The 21,210-nt window shown below is 43.4% G+C and overlaps 2 protein-coding genes across 8 annotated transcripts in view; one reads left to right on the top strand and one right to left on the bottom strand.

Annotated features, from left to right (window-relative positions):
• Positions 1-1,659, bottom strand: part of LOC143168725 (carboxyl-terminal PDZ ligand of neuronal nitric oxide synthase protein-like) — a 38,485-nt gene extending 36,826 nt beyond the window's left edge. For both annotated transcript variants that reach the window (XM_076355469.1, XM_076355470.1), the window contains exon 1: positions 1,516-1,659. In XM_076355469.1, coding sequence (XP_076211584.1) covers positions 1,516-1,620 — 105 coding nt within the window. In that variant the 5' untranslated portion in view covers positions 1,621-1,659. The remainder of the gene's footprint in view (positions 1-1,515) is intronic.
• Positions 1,660-11,249: 9,590 nt separating this feature from the next.
• Positions 11,250-21,210, top strand: part of TTLL11 (tubulin tyrosine ligase like 11) — a 56,421-nt gene continuing 46,460 nt past the window's right edge. For 2 of the 6 annotated variants that reach the window (XR_012996743.1, XM_076355047.1), the window contains exons 1-3: positions 11,250-11,606; positions 18,667-18,763; positions 20,574-20,707. Coding sequence is in view for 4 of the 6 variants with exons in the window: in XM_076355047.1 (XP_076211162.1) it covers positions 11,250-11,606; positions 18,667-18,763; positions 20,574-20,707 (588 nt within the window). In the remaining 2 variants the exon portion in view is untranslated. Of the gene's footprint in view, positions 11,607-18,666; positions 18,764-20,573; positions 20,708-21,210 lie in introns of those variants that run through there. The other 4 variants (XM_076355050.1, XM_076355048.1, XM_076355049.1 and 1 more) reach the window with 3 other exon arrangements.

Genomic DNA, 21,210 nt, shown 5'->3' with positions numbered 1-21,210 from the left:
TGATGTGCCCACAATGAGCGTCCTAATTGGAAGAGACAGACTTTAGAGCAGAACTGAGCAAAGCACGTTACTAAGGTAATGCAAACTCCATCTCAGACCCACACATCTTACAGTGCCTTATTCATTCTCTGAATAGCTCTGGATGCCTGAAGCTGTCAATCTGAAGAAGCCCATTTCACTCAGTTAAAGGTACAGTTGCTTCACATCTTTTAAAAATCAAAATAAGGATTTTTCTTCTCCTCAGCACAGTCTGCAGCATAGCAAATGTCAATTTAAAAAAAGAAATCAAAGATTAATTGTTTTTTTCCCCCTAAGGAAGAGATTTTTAAAATACATGATTAATTGTCTACTCAGATTCATCCTATATCCTGCTAAAATCTTACAGCTCTTTCGGCAGGAAAACCAAAATGCACAAAATCCACATTTCAAAGCTTTATTTGAATATATATGCCCCTTCTTTCCAGCTCAGGAGACAGCAGGTGTGAATTCCATTTCTAATCTGTGTTAGGCCACCTGCAAAGAGGGGAAGACAACCCTAGAGTTGCTCCAGCAAAATGCAATTTTTCTTGTCAGCTGAATTATAAACCCATTCCCCGTGCTGTCTACAGAATGTCAGTCCCAATGGAGTCACTTTCTGAGAGTGATGCTGCGCTGCCAGACTGTTCATGATCAATACGAAATTTCTGACAATATCAGTATTTCTTTCTGATACCTGAAGACTGCATGCATTTAAATGAAGACCTCGCCTGCCCAGCTTTTCATGCAGGGAACAGGTCAGATGGAATAAGGCACTAATATGGTTTTAAGCAACACGTAAGTCTCCTGGTTTCCAGGGGAATAGAGAGCTGTTACCTCACCACGGCAGGAACAGGGTCCTGCCCGATGAGGGACAGGACAGGCACCAGACTGAGCAAGGACGTGCACGTGCATCTGGCACAGGCAGTATCCATTGCGCTGTCAAGAGGGGTCTTTCCAGATCAGTTCTCAAATGGAGCGCACAAGGCAGCTTCTAAGGATTAAACAGCTGAAAAAAATACTAGGAAAAGAGCAAGAACCTGTTTGATTGTGATAATTAAATGCAAGGCTTTCGTAATTTATTCGTGTTTTCTTCAGACTTTCTTAGGTCCGGCACACAGTTGCATGGGTTAGGGGTATTTTCAGAGCTGAAGAAATGCACCAGGGGCAGGACTGGAGGGGGGGGCGCAGCGAGCCCCAGCCTCGAGCCTGCGGTGCCATCGGCCCTGTGGCCAGCACATGCCCCACCGGCGGCAGCTGGCCGGCCCAGGACCCCCGGCCCGCAGGGACCCTGCGCCCGGGGTCGGTCTGCAACAGGCGAGGGGAAAGAGGGCCCAGAGCTGCGGGGGGAATCCGCCCAGGGAAGCCTCGGCCTCTGCCAAAGCCCCCCGGAGCCTGGAAGGGGCGAGGGGCTCTGACAGGCGGGGGGACACCCTGCTGCGCCCCCCGACCGAGGGGCCCGCCGCCGCGCGGGGCCGGGGGAGCGCGGCCGGGGCTCACCTTGGCCTGGAAGTGGATGCCGTGCTGGAAGGCCTCCTCGTTGTGCAGCGGGACGCGGGAGTCGCAGCCATCGTCCACCAGGTTGTACCGGTTCTTCACCGGCATGGCGGCGGGCGGGCGGCCGCCTCAGGCCGCGGCCCCGCCGGGCATCCCCGCCGGCAGCGCCCGGCCCCGCGGAGCCTCGGGGCGGGCGGCGCGGAGCGGGGGCAGGGGTAGGGGTACGGGGCTGCCGGCGCCCAAGCCCGGCCGCGTTTTGAATGAGCGTCCGCGGGTGCGAGCGGGGCCCCGGCCCTCGCCGCGGCGCCATTGGCCCGAAGTTCCCTCATGTGATGCGGGGGGCGGCGGGAGCCCGCCCTGCCCGCGGCCGCCCCGCCTCGGCCGGCCCCGCCGCTGTCCCCGGCGCCGCTGGGAGCCGCGGCCCGGTCGCTCCAGGGAAAGGCACCGCCTTAACGGGGCCGTGCCCGGCTGTAGCAGCGCGGAGGCTTCCCGAACCGACCGACGTTAGCTCAGCCACACGCCGCTGTGCCGGCTGCCGAAGAGCAGCCACCCCGAGCCGCCGCCGGCGCTGCGGGCCTTGCGGCGCCTTCGTTTTGGTAATCCCGGTTTCAGTATCGGCTTGGGCACCCGGTGAGAGCCGGCCTTGGCCGCCGGCCCCTGCCAGTGCCGTGTTCGGCCCCTCTGGAAGGAGCAGAGCTCCGTGATTCTGGAAGGGAGGTTTTGCCTTGCAAAGTCTTCTCTGTAGGCTTGGCAATAAACACCTGAAGCATCTTGTTGAAGTTTGGCTTATGGAGGTTTTGTCTTTCTGCGTGTCTGGGGCTATCCTGGCCTGATGGTGCCTTTTTAAGACAGAGGAACACCACCATGTCATAACCTCTGAGGGCACAGAAGTACCAAACCCCGGTTCTCAGCTGTAAGTGTGTAGCGAGGAAGTGTCCTGAGCACGCCTTGGAGTAGGTGGTGTTCCCTTGGCTGTGAGCTGCAGCACCGTGCTCCTGACGGCAGGGGTTACGGATGGAGTCTCCTCTTAATCGACTTGTTTGCTTTTTTGGATAGTGTAAGTCACACTGTATCATGTCAGCAGCACCTGCCCCATCTCCTGTGTTAGAAATTCTAAAAAGACAGCGTACACAATGATCTAGGATCTCACTGCAGCTCCTGCACAAGAACGGGAGGCTAACACCACTATGTATGTCCAATGTTAACGTGACTTACAGCTGTTAGTACGTGCCCTCTGTCAGAAGCCTGTCACACAGTTGGCGTCCACTGACTGACTCAATATACTGTCAGGCTTTTTGCTGTGGGCACGGGATGTTACCGCTGTACCTGTGCACTCAGGGCGTTCTTTCCTTCTAGCTTCGTCTCGGTGGTGAGGCACCGCAGGCACGCAGGTGAGCCCTTGCAGATGCCGCTCTGGGATGCCCGACGTGCCTGAGCTCTCAACAGGCACCAGCATGGGTAAGGGATGGGTGCAGAGGCACGTGCACAGCTGTGATGGCAAGACCCAAGACTTGTCTTCTGACTGTTAGTACAGCCGCGCTCTTTGCCACTTACAGGAATGATCAGAAATGGGAATTATGTAGAATCCAAGGGGTGGAAGCTTATATGTACTCCAACTGATCTCATCTGGGTTCCCCAGAATTAATTTTGGAGTGATCAGTTATAACTTCTTGTCATACTAATAACTCCCCAGCCAGATGCTTGAACGTTGTTGGACACCACCTTTTATGTGGCTTTCACATTAGCAAGAGAGAAAATTTTGGCCGCAGGCGGACAGTGCACAACTCCCTGCCTCCATCTCAGGAGCATAATCATCCTGAGCTTCTTGGCATCTCTGTGTACTTGTAAGTCAGTGGGAGATGGGCAAGAGCCAAAAATCCAGAAACTTACAATTAAGAGAGGGAGAAAAAGCCCAAAGAATTAATATTGGTTCACTGACTGTGACCCTACATGTTCAAGTATTTTGCAGTATTAGCAGCTCATTCTGGCACTTGTGCTGGGATGGGTTCTGTGGTCAGCCTCCTGTCTTTGCCAAGTTTTTCTGTTTCCAGACAGGCTGCTTGTTTTTTTCTTCAAAGTTACAACGTTGCATTACCTTTCCATTTAAATATTCACGTTTATGCTAATCCCTCTTTTATACAGCACAACTCAAAATGGGTTTTGTTTCGGGTATGTAAATACATTAATTGGTTTCTGTCCAATATGCTACTCTAGATACACATCTCACCTGCAGATTCATCCGTTTAGCTCTTTGTTGGTGATTTTTTGTGTGGTCTTTATGCTGTTGTTCAGTGTGTACTTAGAACATTTCATGGCACTTTTCTTATCTTGTACGAATCTTGATCTGTTGACCTGAATGAATAAGCTAGATTTTGTGTGCAAGTGTCCTTGGACTGATTGAGCAAGATTCAGTCCTTTGGTTCTCCTAAGCCCAAAGAGGAGGAGATGCCACCCAGTCAGCCTATGCTTGTGCTTCCTTTGATGCTAATGCCAGCGAAGCTCAACTAGTAAGGGAAAAAAACCTAACACAGCCACTACTGGTGAGTCTCTACATTGATTCTGCAATACTGCGTTTTACCCGAGGCATGCATGAACCTGTCGTGGTGCTGAGCTGCTCAAAGTTCCTCCTCGTTACCCTCCCATTGCCACAAGAGCATTCCTATGAAAGTGGGAGCATATGGACTTTGCTTGGGATAGTTACATTTTTTAATCTACTAGAAAGAACAGGATGAAGTAACAAGAATGGTCTTTTTATTTCCGTGCTGGTGCTCTCCAGTATCCCGCAGATTATAAAATCCTTTGGGTAGGGGGAAAGAAACAGTTCATGGGAATCCTGAGAAAAATAAGGCAACTGTGATTTAATAAAGCTTGCAGTGCCAGACTCTGTTAGATCACAATTCAATGGAGGTGTTTAATATTTCATGTTCATTAACTTCTGTGAACTTTTCATAGGGCTTAGCTCTTCTGAGGTTAATGGTTTGGATCTGTGCTTGAGAATTGAGTTTAAGCTGCTAAACTTAAAAAGCTGTCAACTTTCTAGTTTGTTTGTTGGGCAAAGAAAATTCTTTGACTCCATTGCAGGTAAAAAAGCTGTATGCCTTTTCTTCTGGATAATAAAACTGGGCAAATATGTGGAATTAAACAGTTACGCTGTACATCGTCACGGACTTAGTATAAACAAACCCCTACTAGCATTACCCCTTCTTGACGCGAACAGTTAGCCAAACTTCATAGTGGGCGTTTGCATCAGATGGAGGTACTGAGCTAGTTATTCCTTTGATGTGCAAAGCACACATAGAAAGTCCCATTTCACTGAACACAGTAGGAGTGAAGCACCAAAGACAGCTTCTTGGCTCATAGCTTCAAGTGTTTTTGCAGAGAACAGGTTTATATCAGCTTTCTTTTTCAGGCACAGGCTACCAAGATTTCTTTCCTTCTCCTTCTCCTTCTCTCGCATGGATGCACATTTCTGCCATGCAGAGTAAATTGGCATTTACTCTGCATGGCAACCCCTGTTCCTATATAGCTTAATTGTTTGAAGAGACCTCGAATGTGGTGTAAATCGGCTAGTGGGTATTATATGCAGGGTGTTTTTAATCATTTCGTCAGTCGGTTTGCAGGGAAGGTAGCTGTTGCTTGCGTCTGATCCTGTCAGGTTTCCTCCAAACCCACCGTCACAACTCGGATAAAGGAGTTGCAGAGGCACTGCATGCTTTCCAAAGGAGACCAGGTCTTGATGCCAAGGAATTTTCCTCCCTTCTGCTAGCCATTTTAAGCACTTATTTCTGCACAGCAGAACTGCAAAGATTTTAAATGATAAATAAGGTGTGACATAGCAAGAACAACCAGACAGACGTCCAGTAATGGCAGACAAAACCTCCGTTACAGGAAATCACTTCTGTATCAGACTTGCAAGATCTGAGAGACCTGTGCATGCTTACTATCTTAGCAGATCTGGTTTTGTCATGTGACTTCATCAACATTATTAATACTTCTTTGTGCTGGTGCAATTTTTAGAGCAAAGTCTCCCATGTACTATCCTGCTAGCAGACTTGCAGTGTGCCCGTGGACATCCCTTTGAGATTTAGCAGCTGAATTCACTTGCCATTCTTCAGAAGATGTCTATTTGCTTGAAAGCAGCATTTTTCTGTATACATTTAACAAAGTGGCAGAACGAAGCAAAGTATGCCCAATTCATAGTTACTGAGAAACAGCAGTTACTGCCATTAAGTTTCATCAATTAAGACCAAGGGGACTTAACTGACTTAGTGATGGCTTTATACAACAGAAAGATGAATACAGGTGAATCATCTGGGGTGTGCATCAAACCAATAACACCTTTCACTAATTTCAATTACTTTGGCTTTTATGTCAGTTATATATAATAGTAATTTAAGAATTTGGGAGTTGTTTTTATGCATAATACTAACAACCAGCTTCTGTCCCATCCTCCTACAGAGCGGGATGAGCTGATGTGGGGGAAGGGGAGGACAGCATTTTATGGGAATAGCGTGCTCTGCTAGCACAAAAAATTGTGTATTGCAGTTGGATTTCCAAAGTTTCAGACACATTCTACTTCCCTTACAGTTGTTTTCTTCACTTAAGGAAGCAAAATTAAGCAGTATTACTACACAGCAAAATCTGTTGGCTTTTCTCGATATCTGAAGACAGTCAGCAATCAAACGTTAAGATGCAGACTTAAGGGGAACAGCATGTCAGGAGTTCTCCACAACCATGAAACGTTGTCATACAAAACTACTGCAAGGTCAGAGGGTTATGTATGTGTTTTTCGTTCTGTTGTTCTAGGAAGCTGTGCTCTCCTCTAGTGAAAAAAAGATCTGGAAGCAAAGGGAGGTAAAGATTTCTATTCCCCACTATGTAACTGCCCAACCTTCATTTAAATGAATTGATCTTGAGCTTTAGTTTAACAGAAGAAATGGGAACAAATCAGAAGCCTCAACCATTGCCAAATCTGAGCTTTTCTGTATAGGTAAATTATCAAAATAAAGATGGATGAAGTAGTTCAGAAATGTGTTTTGACCCGCAGTTCCTCTTGTTTGCTTTACATCAGATAACTCTCTATCACTCATGATCACTAGGTGATAAACTAAAATCTTTGTTTAGCCAGGTAAGCCTGGCAGCACCAACCATGTTCTATAAATGCTGCTGTGTGATGGATTACGGAGGCAAGAATAGATAAATTAGGTACCGTTGACTGAAATTGTGTGATGTTACCCTCTGTTGTATTGGAGATTTGAAGAAAACAGAGAAAACTCGCAAGCAAAATCTTTGAGTGAGTCTCTGAAGCTGCCACATGACATGAACTCAGACATGACATGCAGAACTGTCATTGTTTCAGCCCCCTCGGTCAGTGTCATATGTGTCCTTTGCAAGTACAGGATCTGCTTGGTTAGATGATTATACCAGATTTGTGCTGCTCAAGAAACAGAAGCTTAATGTCTTGAAGGTTCAGCTTCACAGCATGGCCAGGCAATCTGCCCGCTAGAATTGCAAGCCTCTTTCATGCATGGCCAGTTCCAAAGTTCTGTGCAGCAGGACTTGGGAATCAAAAATGTCATCCACAATTATGCATATTTTCATCATCACCTATCATGCAAATCCCCCCACCCCAAGTATGCAGCAAATGTTTTGTTTGCATATGTAGGTCAACCACAAATCTTCAGTGGTCTAACATAAACACTGGAAGCATAGGTTGATGTATACAGATTTAAACCCAGTCTGAAGCATAACACCACCACTGACATTTTCCAAGTGGAGTCTGTTTACTAGATATTTTTTCTTCTGACTTTTCGTTTTATAAAGCATTGCTTTCTTATTGATTTGTGAAAGTTCAACTGACAAAAGATACCCACCATCATTGCAAAAGGAACTATTAACTTCAGACACAGATGGATAGTTCTTAATGAGTAACTTTTTTTTTTATAATAGCTTGAAGAATGTGTTCTTTTTCAAAATGGTACATTAACATATTTCTGCAAATAATTCTTATTTTGCCACTGGCAGGAGGCCAGTTTTATATGATATCTAAAAAAGATTGTATGTTCTTTTTGCAAATTACATGCTACTTAACATTTTCCTTGTCTTGGCTATCTTTAAAAAAGAAAAATATAGAAAAGAATAAATTTATTGTCCTTATGATAAAAGCTAGAAATTTTGATCCAGACTCAGTAACCAAAAAGCTTACTAGAAGTCAAATTTATTATTTAAGAGAAATGTTACTTATTAAACTCATAAGCTTGATGCATTTGCATGTCTAACTCATCAATCCTATATACCACGAGTTGGCAGTACAGTTCACCTTCAGTATGAGTTGCTTGGATCAGCACATTATCATGATGTGAAACTCATACTGTTCAGTTTACTGTCTGGGAAAATGTAATTCTTAGAATTTGGTTTTCAGTGAGAATATGCCTGCAAATACATGCAGAGTACCTGCTAGCACAGTTCAGGGAAACAGGCCGATCTCTGGAGTGATACTCCAGTACGTTACCCATCAGTGGTCTGCATCTGTAAAACTGCTTTATTACCGGCCTGACCCTTGGATATGACGGTTTCCTATGCACATCATGGGAAGGTGTGTATTTGCACACACAAACATCAGGTTAACCATGTCATGGTGTAATGACCCAGTAAGTTATGATTTAGGGTAAGTGAGAGTGAAGTTGTTGGTCTAAGAGATGAGTAAAGTACTGTACCATCAAACAGTGTCCTTCCCCATTCCCATAAAATTAGACTAGCACCTCTGTTATATTTGATATCCTGAATTTAACTAATAAAAGTACAGGGACATTACATTAGGAGTCAGATCAGGGCTCTACAAGGCCAAAATACTGTGAGGTTGGAATTGAAGTCTCTCTTGAAGGTATACGATACTGTGCCGATAAATGTACATGTATACCAATACTCTGCCAAATTCCCTCCTGTGTAGGAGAGCACACTTTGTTCTGTCCTGCCTACAAATGCCATCACCACTACGACACTGGAAGATGATTCAGAAAAAAAATTCATTGATATTTTTCCCAGCACAGTCTAACAAATGTACAGTGCTCCTAGACAGAATACACATTCTTGTTCACTTGTTATCACAAGATAGTAACAATTTGTTCTTATCAACAACTACCTCTGAGCAAGGGTCTCAGGAAATAAGCTTGTGTTTAAGAGCACACAGTAACTTTAAATTTCCCCTCTCCTCACAGGGGGCAGATGATCTAAAGTTTCATATATTTTCTCTCCTGCTGCTAGATCCAGCTTGCAGTATTCAGCGGGATACGCTCTCCTTCTGCATTACCTTGCCATCTTATTACTACTCAACCTATACTTTACTCCTCTACCTTGCAGTACCTGAATACCATGTACAGTCTGACTTCATGCTGCACACTACAGCATTTATCTCAACGTGAAATGAAGGTTTTATCCATACAATACAGTGCAAACCAGGTATCTGATGTATTACAGCTTCTTTGGTAGAGAAACAACTGGTACATTATTAGCCGGTAAGAAATATGGATATATAATAATTAGATATAAAATATTTCTCCTTTGCAATCATTTTGTTTGTTATTTCCCATGCTCCAAAGCCTCTTAATGCCTTGGGCCATCGTAACTATTTCCCTGGCTTTCCTCGAGCACTGCTGACATTGGTCAGGATAAATCTCTAATATATGTTAAAAAATGTTCATCCGGGGGCCTGGCAGTAAAATAAGAGACAGTCAGAGTCACACTCCAGTTCGCAGACACCAGCATCTGGTGGTGGTTGGTGAGACAAGCAGGATGTGCCCTTCAATGATGGACACAGAAAAGATACCACCTGGACAGATCAGCCTTGCCAAAGTTACAGGCCCCTCTGAGCTCTTGCTGGCACAGGGAAATGCTCCCAAGTTTTTAATTAAGAATTGTTACAGCTACAAAAAAATAATGCACATCATTTAATAGGAACCTGAGAGCAACCAAGAGCGAGCTACATGACCTCAGCCTTCCTGGTCACTTCACACTGTAAGACACACTATAATTAATTAATTAATTAGTTTCTTTGTTGCCTGCAAGGGTAAATGGTGGAAGATAGGTGATGCACTGAAAAAATATGGGTAGTGTTAGGATTGCAGGTGAAGCTCTAGTTTGCTGTTGAAATAAGACAATATCTTGGCAATTAAACTTTCTTCTTTATAAACTACTGCTGACTTGTGGAAAAGGGTCCACACATATGGAGTCACAGTTACTGGCACATTGTGTCTCATGTCTTGGTTTCTATAAAATACCAGGGAGCATGTGAGGTGAGAATGAGAGACTAATCCAGATGTTCCTAAAACCTGATCTAGCAGGGTAAGATACATTCATATCTCCTTCTGGTCTGAGGAGTTCCACAGTCAGGAGCTTAGTCTTGACACGACCTTTTTATTTTAACTCACAGCTAACTGGAAGTCCCAACTTTTTGCTGCAATTTATTTAAATTTTGCTTTCATTTAAATGATTTCTTCTGATGTCCTGTTTCAGTCCTGCTTCATATCAGGAGCACGACTCTAGTGACAGCTCCTTCACACAGAATCCTGATTATTCCTGCCTTCCCCCCCGCCCCCCCCCCTTCCCAAGTCTTGCATCTAAACCCGAAGTCCCTTGCAGCCAGGCTGGATTTCCCAGGATGCAGCGCCACCGCCTGCCCACACTGCCGCTGCTACCCTGCGCTTTGTAAATTCCCTAAATCTCTATTTTTGCTGCTCTTTAGACAATGGCTGGTTCACTCACATGTTCTCAATTTCATCACCTCTTAACTAATATTGTGAGGGATTCATGTAACTGCTGGTAAACCTATTCATTCCATTACAGACACTTTAAAAATGGCTTTCCTATTTTCTTGCTGTGTGTTTGACTCACTTGAGTAACGTAGGAGTCTGTTTAAAATCCAGAAATTAAACTGACTGTAGCAGCATGGTATTCAGCTGAAACTGTGCAACACTAAATAGACCATGGAAACACCCATCCTGGGAGACATTTCCAGCACACCCAGAGGGTTCAGGGCAGAACGGCCCTTCAGTCAACGTGCCCCATGTCCGCCCCCCCCCCCCCCCCCCCGGACTGAGAGGCCCAGTGCCGCTCTGCCAGCTGTACACCCCAGCACGGGCTTTCCAGGCAGGTTTTGATTAAAAATAATTCAAGAAAATACAGAAACTAATCAAACCATACACTCGGCATTAGTCCAGGACGTTAAGTTGGTCATTACCGAACAGGGGTGAAGAAACTCAAGAGCTGAGCCGCGGTGTTGGCCTGAGGCAGAGAAGCAGGGCTTTGTCTTGGAGCAACGGCACCAGGCCCCCCTGCCTCACATGAAAATCACTCCACCACGCAATAAGGAATGGATTTAATTTCTAAGGCAACAGCTGTCAGACGCAGCCAGATCCACACGACCGGCCTGAGGTGGTGACCACCACGGCTGGGCGGCCGCCACCTACGAAGGTGATTTCCCGCCCGGCGCCGCCCGCTTCCAAGATGGCCGCCCCGCCCCGCGCCTTCCCGAAATGGCCTCCCCGGAAGAGGCCGGCGGCCCTGCCCGCTCCCAAAATGGCCGAGGCGGCCACAGTACGTCATTGCCGGCGGGGCGGAGCGAGCGGGGTCACCGCCTCACGGCGATTGGCCCCTCGCGCGCCCCGTCCGCCGCTCCGCTCTCATGGCAACGGGAGGGGAGCGGGGGCGGCGGCGGCCGGGCCGAGGCAGCGCGCCGCGGGATGGAGCCGGCCGGGGCCCCGCCGCAGGGCTGCGCCCCGGCCCGGGAGGCGGAGGAGCCCCCGGGGTCCCCGGCCCTCCCCGCCGAGGAGCCGCAGGACGGCCAGCCCGCCGGGGCGCCCCCGGGGGAAGGGGCGCCGTCCGCCGCGGCCGGCCGGGAGCGGGGCCGCCGCGGCGCCGGCCCGCAGGGCCCGCCCGGGCGGGCGACGCGGGGCAGGGGGCGGCGGGCCCCGGGCCGGCGCGGAGGGGAGGAGGGGGGCCGCGCCGCCCGGCGGCCCCGCGTCACGGTGGACAGCTCCAAGGCCAAGACCTCGCTGGAGGCGCTGAAGATCAGCCTGCGGCAGCTCCGCTGGAGGGAGGTGAGCGCCCGCCCGGCCCGCGGGGCGGCCGGCAGCCCCCGTCCCCTCGAGCCCGGCCCTCAGGAGGCTCCTGGGGCTCTGCCCGGCGCCTTTTTCCCCTTCCCCCGGCTCCGGCAGGGCCCCGGCCCGGCCTAGCGGTGGCCCCAGCTCCGGCCTTCCCCTCCGCTCCTCCCGCTGCTCTGCCGGCGGTGCTGGGGAAACCTCCCCTCCGTTGCCTTGGGGTCTGCCGCTGGCAAAGCGTTTCTCCCTCCTCCTTCTCCTGCCCCTGCCTCCCTGAACCAGCGCCAAAGCAGGCGCCTGTAGCCGGGGGCTCATCCCGGCTGGTGTCATCTCGACGTTGGGGTTATTTCTAATTAGATGTCAAATCTGGAGGCTGATCTGATTCACGATCAAGACTGCCATTGCCAGTTATGCAAGCCAAAGTAGGGGTAATCGGATATTATGCTTCAAAGCTTAAACTGATCACTGGAAAGGGCAAGAAAGAAACGTGCCCCTATGTAGAAATGTTTGGCACGCTGTGTCAATTTGCATTTCTTTTCTTTCACCCTTCCCTCATAGTATGGGTATGTGAAATAAGGCTCATGACAGTGGACAAAAAAGTATGACCTGATGGATCAGCTGTCTGATCCGATGGCAAAGCCTCTGCATCACAGATTATCTTGAAGGCGTGTCAAAGAGCATTGTGTATGAATGAAATAATATTAAACCACCTAATAAAACATATGTTACAGGCTTTAGCCTTCTAAATTATTGTATGTAGAGAAGGTATGGTTTGGTTTTTTTCCTACAGCTTGAGTCATATGTTTTCTCTGTGCTTTGTGAGGAGTTCAGTGTCTACCTGTCTATGCTGAACTGGAGTCATGACAATATGGGAGCTGGCATAAAACTGATGCTTTGGAACTCCTTATTTAAATCCTGAAGAAATTTCTAATATATATCTTGTTATAGATGCTAAATTGTTCTCAAGTTGTAAAGATTTTTCTTTCCATAATGACTTTATAAATGGCTTTACAGAAGTTGAGATGGCTTCTAGGAGCTTTTTGAGGAACTTCTGTAAGAGAAAGGGTACTTGTAATCCATTTGGAAGAGGGAAGCTGGAGGGGACATAAAGTGGAAGGATAAAACCTGAGGATGAATTGTTTATTCGTGTGCAGAGCGAGGGTGCAGCAGCTCCATGTTACAAAGCTGCCTTTAGGATGCCCACTCACAAGATACTATTTCTGCGTGCCTGATGCTTTTTAACAAAATTTGTATAGGCTTGGGGTAGACAGTATATTCTGTGTTGTTCCTAACCTCAGAGTTAAATGCTACAGATTTATTTTCTGGAGGATTGAGTGGCAGTAAATACGGTAGTATTTACCTGTGTTTATTCATAATGTCCTAAATGCCTAATATCACGAAGACATATATGCTCCTTGCCAGGAAGAGTAATGCCTTCTCATTCTCTGTCTTCATAAAATTTTATTTCAAGATTTTTGTTATTTAAATCCAACGGGAGAATTTCAAAATGTCACTGCACAAAAGCTCCAGTTCTCAACTCCTGCTCTTACGGCAAAATAGTAGCGAAATGCCAGAGGTGTGAAATTAAAACCTCTTACACTTACTTGTTTTACCCTTCAGTGCACCTGTGGAGTGTCTGTCAGCAGCCTTGCTCCGTGTTTTACTCAGTGACATACAGAGCAAGGGGGACTTCATGCTTAATTTCTTTGTTCTTATGGCTAAGTTTTATGTTCAGAGTGCCTGGTGCCATTCCAGTGAGTGTTTCTGAATTACTGATTTAAGTTAGCCTCACAGATTATGTTGGTAATGAGCCATACTTACTGGTTAATTTTGTCTTTTCTGTTTCCTGAGCTTTTACTGTTTTGCATATCTTATCCCCTGGATTCTCCACGCTTGGTATTCTGTCCTACAAATTACTTGTTTCATGTGCTCTTGTTCCTCTCTTGAATATCTGCGCCGCATTATCAGCGTTCTCCTTCCTGCTCTGCATCCCACAACCGCAATCGCTTTTGGCTTTGCTTCATTTTTCCTTCTTTACTGTCTCCCTCAATATCCTTTCTCCTCTATCCGTTAGTTCGGCCAGTATTTTTCATTTAGTCTGTTGCTTCCCCTTCTGGCCACTTCATACTCTTAATAAAGAAGAGGCCAAATACAGAGTTTTGTGCCATTTGACCGTACCATCTAGGTGGCTAGTAATTCATTCCTTGTAAGCAAGTCACTGTAATGTATTTCTGTAAATTTTTCAGCTTATTATAATAGAGGTTAATATGTATGAATGTAACATTATCTTTTGTTAAGAAGGTATTTTCTCTTATCAATGTATATGTGTCAAATTGGTTTTCTTCTTTTTTTTTTTTTTTTTTTCCTCCTCCCCCCCCCCCCCAAAGGTGGAAAGAGTAATGAAGGGGGAACCAATATTAGCTATGACTCTTAACTAGTACTGTTTACATTGGGGAAAATAAGAAGAGGAAAGTCTTCTAGGATGGGAGCAAGACAAACTGTTGACTTCAAGCTAGCAGACTTCAGTAGACACAGGGAATCAGTAGGCGAGATCTTGTCTAGATTTGAAGAGAAAAATAAACAACGTTAAGAAGAGAAATCCAGGGAAAACTCTTTTATTCAAGTTGCATATGATTTTGAAAGCCCTCCCTTTCAAATGTTTAGGAAAATAGCACTGAAGTATTTGTTCAAACAACTATCATTGATGGCCAAAGAGCCTTGGAAGTAGTTTCACTGTTACAGCAGGACCAGCAGAGGGAACACATATGTTGTTTCTTGTAGGATCCATAAAAATAATGCGGAAAAAATCTTAGTAGTAGTAATGAAATGCATATATTTTAAATACTGATGTTTCAGGGGCTGTTATTCTACTTCGTCCCTTGTGTAATACTTTTCAAGGTGATTTCATTTTGGGCTTTGATTTAGTATATTTGATCCTTCTTCTCCTTCACCACTTCTTTTACGTTTTTTCCCATTGCTGCTTTTGTTTTGTTTCTGTTCTTCTCTGTTTGCTGCTGGATGTGTTGGCTTGAATATTTTGTTGGGCAGGAGACATCGTAATAGGCTTTTTAAAGTGGGCTCCTTTTTATCGATGACTTTTTCTATCTAATGGATAGCATTGTTGCAGTGTCACATAGGCTTTTGTTTTGGTTTGTTTTTTGTTTTAAGTTGTATGTTCTGAAATCTCCTTGCTGTAGTTACCCTGACTTGCTGGAAGAGCTTTGTTTCAGTAACAATCTATTATTGCAATATGCTCCCTGATAACTTGTCGAAGTAAGACATAACGCACTGTGTGATTAGAGTTGTCCACATGGTAGTGGTTCATTTTAGTAAATTAACATGTGGTGAATGCCACTATAAGACAAAAAAAAAAGGAATAATACTCTAAACAGGGCTAATATTGGTGAGCAGTTTATTCTATGGCACTGATACATGAGGAAGAGGTGAAAGAGTTCGAGAGAGAGCAATTTGACTACTGAGATTCTGTTATTGGAAGCAAAAGACAGGGAAAAAAACCTCCTTTTTTTTTTCAGCTGTGGAATTTTGAGTAAATTAAATTATCAACCATGATAGCCCTGTCTGGGGCAACGCACAGGGGTGGACCTTTTAAAAAGCATTGCAGAATTTTAATGTGCATGCCAGTGAAGCAATTACTCCCATCACTAGATTGGACTATCTGATTTAGTGTGTCAGATTCTTTAAATGGACATGATATGCCAAATGAAATAATGGGCACAAATTGAGCTTGCATCCTGAGTTTATTCATCACTTAATAAATTATTTCTTCGGCTAGCTTTCAATTACCAGGAAAATGGAAGAAGCAGATGTCTCGGGCATCAAATATCCCAGCATTAAGTGTTTCATTTGTCTCGCTGTTCAGTAGCTGCATGGAGGCGTAGAACTAGTTTGAAATTTTACGCTGGGAAAAGCTGACTAGAAGACAAGAGTCATTTAACTTGTCATTAAACATGATGGAACAGACTGATGTGACCCGTGAGACAATTTAAATTATTGGCTTCCAGTCAAAAGGTAGAAATGACCTGTCAGACCAATTTGACTGTGATTGATTCTTAATTGTGTCAAAGTTGTGAAAACAACTCTGTTCTCTTTGTGGCTCCTGTTTTTTTTTTTATTTTTTTGTTCTGACAAATGCCTCCCAACTCTGAATAAAAAAGATTTTAAATAAATTCTTCAAAGAGTTAGTGAATTAATTGCCACCTGAAAGTTGTTTGCAGTGACCAATCCTAGGTGATCCTGCAGTGACCCAGACTCTCGGGTTTTCTGCACAGGATGGGCACAGCAGCAAGGACGGCTCCAGTCATGCTTACAACCTCCGTCCCTTGCAGCTGTGAGCACCCCAGGTCCCCAGGCTGTGAGTACCTTGGCTTTGGCATCAGTTAGTGCAGATCCGAGGCTATTCCAGCTGAGACCAGGTAGCTGTAGACAGAAGTTGTTATGAGAACAGAGGACTGCTTCGAGCATCCACCCTTCTTTTGGCTAGTCTCCTGCACCAGGAGCTGGGGAGGTGACGGAAAGGCCTCTTCTACCACAATAAGATTAATTTATATCTGCCTGGTACTGCCAGAGGGAGCCAAATAATCAAACTTGTTTGTTCCTTTCCAAACAATATTCTTATGTAGAAGTATAGTGCGGACGATAAAGAATCCTTCCCAGCTCGTTCAGGAGGTGAGTTTGATCCCGTTGTTGGATAAATCCAAATAATCTTGATTTGTCAGGAGCAGGAAAGTTGTGGTGCTATCTGAATCACTGATGCGGGGGTGCGATGCTTCCATTTTCCAGTCCAGAGCTGCTCACTTTTCATCTGTTGTGAAATGATTTCTGTGCAGCATTTATAAAGTGCTTAGATATCCTCTGTAGATGAAAGGTGTTATATAAATGCAAATTTCATTCCTTTCATTTAAATTTCATTTAATAAATAAATAAATGGTTCAGGTTTTAGTGGGAAAGACGCTCTGAGACCTAATACTGCATCTGTATTCTGGATATACCTGTGGAGAGAGGTTAAGGCCACTGATTGTCTTTCAGAGCCTAACAGAATTAATTTTCACTTGTACCAAAACAGATTTTTGCAGGCTGAATAATAATGAAATAAGTGAAGAATCCACTGGCTCTGTTAAATTGGGTATCTCATCCCTATGAGTAAGGAAACAGAGAAAGGATGCATTGCTCAATTAGCATTTTAAATTAATTTTTCAAGGCTATTTACTGAGAAAACTGAAATTTTAATTAAAGTAGCAAATAAAGTAATTCACTCAAAAGCTTTATGAGATTCTTTTTTCTGTCACATTGGGGAAAAAAAAAATCCAGTGCTTAAAGAAATGTTTTAAAGCAAGAAAAATTACATTTGGAGTAAAGAACAAGTAGTTTCTACAAAATACTGTGGTTCTTTCAGTAAGTAAATGGTACTGAAGTCATCAGGTGATGAGGGTGGTAGATATTTAATACAAATATGTCCTAAAAATGCTGTGGTCAGAAATATTGCGTATTTATTTGAAAAAGATGTAGCCTAATAATAGAAGAGATTCCTGTGAATGTATTCCATATGGTATTTAAAAGGCATCTACATGGAGTTGCAGATAAAATGGTTTTTTGGATTGATAAATGGGACTGTGTCTAAGAGAACAAGCGTGGAAAAGACTACCTTTTTTACACAAAACTAATTATTTTTATTATTATTATTAGAACATGGGTTACAAATGTTTAATTTTTAACTTAGTAATTTTTTTGCTTTGGATTGTTGATGCTGCTAATTTATGGGGCTTTTGTTCTTACTGCTGGTAGCTTTTTTCTTTTTTTTTTTTAAACCACTTTACTACTATTAGAAACTGTTCCTATCAGTAATTGGCAGCACTGTTTCAGAGCTCTTCAGACTGCTTAAAAACAGGTTGATCTTTTTGATAATAGAAAACAAACTATACAGTTTTCCAGTTTATAGTGAAATCTTGTGTGAATGGGAAGAGAAGCTCTTAAGTTGTTGGAATACTTAATATTGTTGAAATAATTGCCTTAGTCCTTAATAGTTGAAATAGATATGCTCAACAAACGATTAATTAAATTGTAAGCTTTTCTTTTAATTACAGTCTATTAGTACCAGGAAGGAATTAATACTGTATAAATTAATACATATAACTGAATATATATAAATGAATAATATAGTTATTTCACTTAAATATCTTGCTTTGAATATCCATTTTAAATTCTGAGCAAGCTGATTTACATTGGTGTCCAAGCTGCAATGAAAGTGCTTACTTACTATTAATTTACAACAATATTACTAACTACATGTATTCCCTGAAATAAAGTTCTAGGGAGTAGAAACGTTTCCTGCTAATGCTAGACTGGGAGCACATGGAGATGCCGCATGGTTGGGGGGTAAAGGGCCACCGCAGGTACGGGAGCAATCTGGGAAAGGGATTTGGGTTACCAAGCTGCAGAGGAGCAGCACAAATATAAGCCATGAGGCTCTCGGCATGAAATGGTGATCTTTTTAAGAATAGAAGTTGATTTAGTAACTGCCAGTAATGACAATTCCTCCATGACCTCTAGTGCTTTTTTCCTTTGATGGTTGCTTATCACCGCTTAAACTGGGGAGGGGAAAAAAAAAAACCCAACCCAAAACATTGTCAGAGTTTGTTTACTTCCCAGCTGTAGCACTTGCTATTGCTGTGCCTTCATGTGCCGGAATTAAGTGCTTCTTAATGAAATTTTATTCCCTGTGATAGTATTTTAAATTACAAATGAGCCATGCCTTAATTGTGGTTGATAACAAGCTCGGAGTTTCTCAGTACAGATCATGCCTCTCAGTCATTTGTTTTTAGTTTCTAGAAACCTTTCACAGTTTGTTAACATCTTGAACTTTATAGAGTCTTGAACTGATCAAAATACTCTTAGTTTGCAACCAAAATATAGAACATGTTTTCTTTTGACAGTCAGAAGATCGTTCTTGACTAGTTTATGCTTAATATGAGCGTTTAGTAAAGTAAGGGATGAATGGGCATTGCCAGTTTGCTTCAAAACTTGTCTCCTGTCTCTTTTCCAGTTTCCTTTTGGCAGACGCTTGCCATGCGATATCTATTGGCATGGGGTATCATTTCATGATAATGATATATTCTCAGGTCAAGTCAACAAGTTTCCAGGTACCTTACTTATGTTTCTAAACAAATGCTTTAAAAACATGATTATTTTAACTGTTTATGTGGTTTACTGTTTTTTAACGTGAATTATCTGCCTAATCAGCTGATAGTATTTTTAGCATGTTACCATTTTTGGTAGGTGATTTCTGCTTAGGGGGTAAGAATATCAGAATGGGTGTCTTGAACAATTTCTGAACTGAGATTTGTTTTGGAGAGAAAGTGGTTTTGATAAAAAGAATACTTCATATGTATGAATTTAGGAAAAATAAGAGTGTTAGGCTATAATTTAAGTGAAGTATGCAATTATTGTCTGTTATCTAGCATTGATAACAGTGCTGTGTCTGGATTTGGTTTTGATTCAAAGTGGAAAGAACCTGTTTTGTTTCGTACTCTGGCTTATCTCAGGGAGAAGCTCAAAGCAGAGTTCCTCAAATGGATTTTTTTAATATTGAAGAGTTCATGTCAGCCCTCATCTTATGATGACTCTTCTACTTTTTTAAGCTCCCTTTTTTCTCATTTAATCCCTGTTGAGATCTCTCTAAATAAGAGCTAAGAGCTTAGGTATTGACTTATCTAAACCCTTTACTTCAGATTTATTGCTGCTGTTAGTATGCTGTGAGAGTAAGAACCCTCCGATATCAAGCTTTATGCTTTATTTACTCTGACTTTCTCCTGTCTGTGGGAAGTTCACATTCAAGTATCAGATGATGTAGTTTTCTGGTGATTTAAATCTGTTAGATGAATGTTACCCTCTCTGTATTCTGGCTTCTACGTGGTAAGCAAGTGGCCTGCACAGTAGTCAAAACCAGAGCCCTTCAGAACTAGACTTGATTTCCAGGAATGTTGTGCTAACCTAATGCTGGGTTTTACTAAAGTCTTTCTCTTGAAGAAGAGATTTTGATGCTTTTCTTAGTTACTTGTGAGAGATTCAAAGAATCTGAAAGGGTTGGTCATCAGGAAGACTTAGAAACTTTTCCATAAAAATAGCTTTTTAGTCATGTTCCTGATGGAAATAAGACTTCAGCAAATGTGTGTGTGTATGTTCCCTGTCACTTTCTGTCCTCCTTGTACCTCTGGAACCTCCTGGCCAAAACTAACCACACTCAACAGAGGTTTGCAGTCACAGACTACTGAGTTGCTGCAGGTTTTGTGGAAATTTGCTGACCATGTAGGGAAGAAGCCCGCAGATGATGTTCTCACTGAAAAAGAAGCTGCAGCATGAACCTTATAAACTGTAATATCTGAAAGCATATAAACAACACAAGAGTAACCCTGAATGCCCTGATCTTGGGAAAAGCTTCTACCGGAGCGCTCTCAGGTCTGGACATGGCATGATCTAAGCATGAGATTCAAAGCTGCAGGAAAGCAGCTAAGTTTGGCTGCTCACAAAATAACCTATTCTTTCTGACGTAGTTACTTAAATGTATGCAAAGTAAACACAAAGTGGTTGATTATATTTAGATGACATTTTTACCTATTCCTGGAACGATAGCAGGCTATGGAATAATTTTGGATTATGGCAAAGACAGTAGTTACTATTTGACTAAAGCTTTCCCTCTATTATTCTGAGCTGTATTTTTGATAATTATTTTTTTCTAGTATGATATAGTAATACATACAATATGAAATATGGCAGGGGAATGCTACAAATATTTTGTCCGATTTTAAATTTTAAAAGGTTTTCAGCTTTATTGAAAGCAATGACTAGAGTGCCTTACCAATAGGGTAAGTAACGATACAACAATCTACTTTTAGGATGAGACTTCAGTGCGGATTTTTCATCACATTTAGACACTGTCTATTCTTTTCCTAGGCATGACAGAGATGGTACGTAAAATTACACTGAGTCGGGCAGTACGAACAATGCAAGATCTATTTCCTCTTGAATATAACTTCTATCCTCGATCCTGGATTCTGCCAGAAGAATTTCCCCTCTTTGTGGCTGAGGTAGATTACTTTTACTCTCAGAATAGTATAACTTGTTGGATATTGTTGCCATGCCATTCTTTAGTTTTTCATACCTACCAGATTATTTAAAATCACACTTGGGTGCTGTGGATGACATCTTTTTCAGTTTGCCTGAGATCAGACATAGCCTGGATGAACTGCTTTTGTTTGTTAGGTTCTAGAATAAACTTAAAAACAATTATGCTTCTCTGCAATGCCAGAAGAGATGTCTGAAAATTAAACATGGTAGAACCATTAGCCCTTTCCCTGCATATTCTACGGAGTTTAAAAGGGCTGAGGAGGTTCCAGTGCAGCGTGTGGAGTGTGGTACTTCACCAGGTTCATTGTCACTGAAGTCTTTTTAGTCTATCCGGCCTGTTCTATCCAAATCCTTCAAAAGAGCATTTTGTACTGTGCGTTGTTAAATATACTCACATCTTCCTGAGTAATTATTTGTTTGAATCTCCTGTCAGACTGTTGCTTTGTTTACATATTCAGAATGT

This window comes from Aptenodytes patagonicus, chromosome 18 (assembly GCF_965638725.1).
Source record: "Aptenodytes patagonicus chromosome 18, bAptPat1.pri.cur, whole genome shotgun sequence".
NCBI lineage: Eukaryota > Metazoa > Chordata > Aves > Sphenisciformes > Spheniscidae > Aptenodytes > Aptenodytes patagonicus.
Note: the sequence above shows the minus strand (reverse complement) of the source record. Positions and strands in the feature narration are given on the sequence as shown.